Source organism: Ursus maritimus, unplaced genomic scaffold (genome assembly GCF_017311325.1).
Source record: "Ursus maritimus isolate PB19 unplaced genomic scaffold, ASM1731132v1 scaffold_4, whole genome shotgun sequence".
Lineage (NCBI taxonomy): Eukaryota > Metazoa > Chordata > Mammalia > Carnivora > Ursidae > Ursus > Ursus maritimus.
The window spans coordinates 76424965-76427066 of record NW_024426552.1 but is presented as its reverse complement, the minus strand read 5'-3'; the positions used below and the strand labels follow the sequence as shown (position 1 = coordinate 76427066).

The 2102-nt window shown below is 47.0% G+C and overlaps 1 protein-coding gene across 1 annotated transcript; it reads right to left on the bottom strand.

Annotated features, from left to right (window-relative positions):
* Window positions 1-255: 255 nt before the first annotated feature.
* Window positions 256-1879, bottom strand: SST (somatostatin). The gene is made up of 2 exons (XM_008705174.1): window positions 1394-1879; window positions 256-507 (listed from the first exon to the last, which is right to left on the bottom strand). The coding sequence occupies exons 1-2, from the start codon at window positions 1529-1531 to the stop codon at window positions 295-297; spliced, it is 351 nt and encodes a 116-aa protein (XP_008703396.1). The 5' UTR covers window positions 1532-1879; the 3' UTR covers window positions 256-294.
* Between the last annotated feature and the right edge of the window lie 223 nt (window positions 1880-2102).

Sequence of the window (2102 nt, the reverse complement as noted above, 5' to 3'; positions counted from 1 at the left end):
ATTCTTTATTGCCACAGGGAACTTTAAATAGCATGTCTGCGAGATTTGGAGTGCCCATCTCAAGTAACTTGACTGAAATCACACCTGAAGCTAATCTCATATTATTGAACAAAAAGATACACAATGAGAAATCAAATTCTTGTTTTTCATAATTTCACCATAATTTTATTTTGTATTTACAGTCTTCAATTTCTAATGCAAGGGTCTTGCCTAGGATTGGAGGATTAGGGAAGAGGGGTGAGGTTTGGAGGAAAGGAATCAGAGGTCTTATATGGACAACAATAATTAATAAAGCTAACAGGATGTGAAAGTCTTCCAGAAGAAATTCTTGCAGCCAGCTTTGCGCTCTCGGGGTGCCATGGCAGGGTTTGAGTTAGCAGATCTCTGCAGTTCCAGCCTCATTTCATCCTGCTCAGCAGCCTGGGACAAATCTTCAGGTTCCAGGGCATCGTTCTCTGTCTGGTTGGGTTCAGACAGCAGCTCCGCCAAGAAGTACTTGGCCAGTTCCTGTATAGGGTAGAAAGAATAGAGAGAGAAGGGATGAGGATGATGATGATGGAGAAAAAGAAATGGAAAAGCCTAATTTGGAAAGCAGATTAAGCTACACCCAAAACCCAATTTTCATAGCTGTGCACTTTTGTCGCACTTAAAATCAGTTAAGGATATAAAAATAAGGGTAGTTGCTGTAATCACCACATTACACAGAGGCTTGAAAAACTCAAATGTTTTTGCAAGTTTCCTGCCTCTATAGACTTAACACACACACACACACACACACACACACACACACACAGAGAGAGAGAGAGAGAGAGAGAGAGAGAGAGAGAAATAGATTATTAATACAGTTTTGCAAAGATAAAACAGCGCCAACAGTTTGTTTAATTCAATTTCAATTTCCACCTCATTAGCTACAAACCGGAATGTTCTTACCGTTTTTGCTAAGTTAACTGTGGGGAACGAGACCTTTCCCAATCTTAAACATACTGTGTTCTGTCTGTAGAGTGCTCTTTAGCAGCATGGGAGGGAGGTACTGCTCAGGAAGGTAGCCTTCAGAGGTCCGCGCTTTCAGCACCTGGGCCAGCACCTCCGCGCTGAGCACGGAGGGATGGATGCCTCATCCCTTCCTGCTCAGCTACCCTGGTCTTGGGATTTTCTTGAATGCCAAAGAACTTACCTGAACTGTGACCGACTGCGCTGATTGAGAAAAAAGAGGTAAGAGGAGATTCTGGACTTTGAAAGTTTTCCTGAGAGCTTTGGGAGCTGAGGGACCCAGAAAAGCCCCGAAACTCTTCAGGAGCACCTCCTAAATCCACCCAAAGGGGTAGGGTAAAGGCTAAGAGAAGATTGAGGGAGTCGGGAGAGGGAAAAGAAGACGTCGAAGAAGGCTCCTTACCTGCTTGCCCGCGGCAGCAGCCAGGGACTTTTGCAGAAACTGACGGAGTCGGGGGTCCGAGGGCGCGCCGGTGACACCGCCCAGAGCCAGGACGATGGACAGCGCGGCGAGCGCGCACTGGAGGCGGCAGGACAGCATCTCCGCGGCGCCGGGGAAGCCGAGCGAGAGGACGGTTGGTCAAACTCTAGGAGACGATCCGCAGGCAGCAGCGATAGCTCTGAAACTCGCGACTCCTAAAGCGGCTTGTGTGCTCTCCACCGACTCCCCGCTTTTTAAACTCTCTCTCTGACGTCAGACTAGGAGGCGCCCCCAGATCTCACCAGCGCTTTTACGCACCATTACCCTCGTGAAATCAATCACAGAAGTAAGAGGAGGCTACACAATCCAAAGTGGTTTACTTAAAAAAAAAAAAATCATAATCCTGCACCCGCACAGGCCCACATGATTTTACACATACCACAATCTCTATACAATCTTTCATATTCGGTCACTGCTGTGCACACACGCATGCCATGATTTCACTCATACATACGCACATGCACACACACTAAATTACACACACACTCAACAGTCAGCGTCGGAAGAGGCAAATGCTCCATCACACGGCTGCAGACAGGTAAATGTACCCAGACAACTCAGCCTCTCATCATACTCAAACATTTTAAGAGGGCCAGACAAATGCAAAGGTACTGGTGTGTGAGAAGAGGGG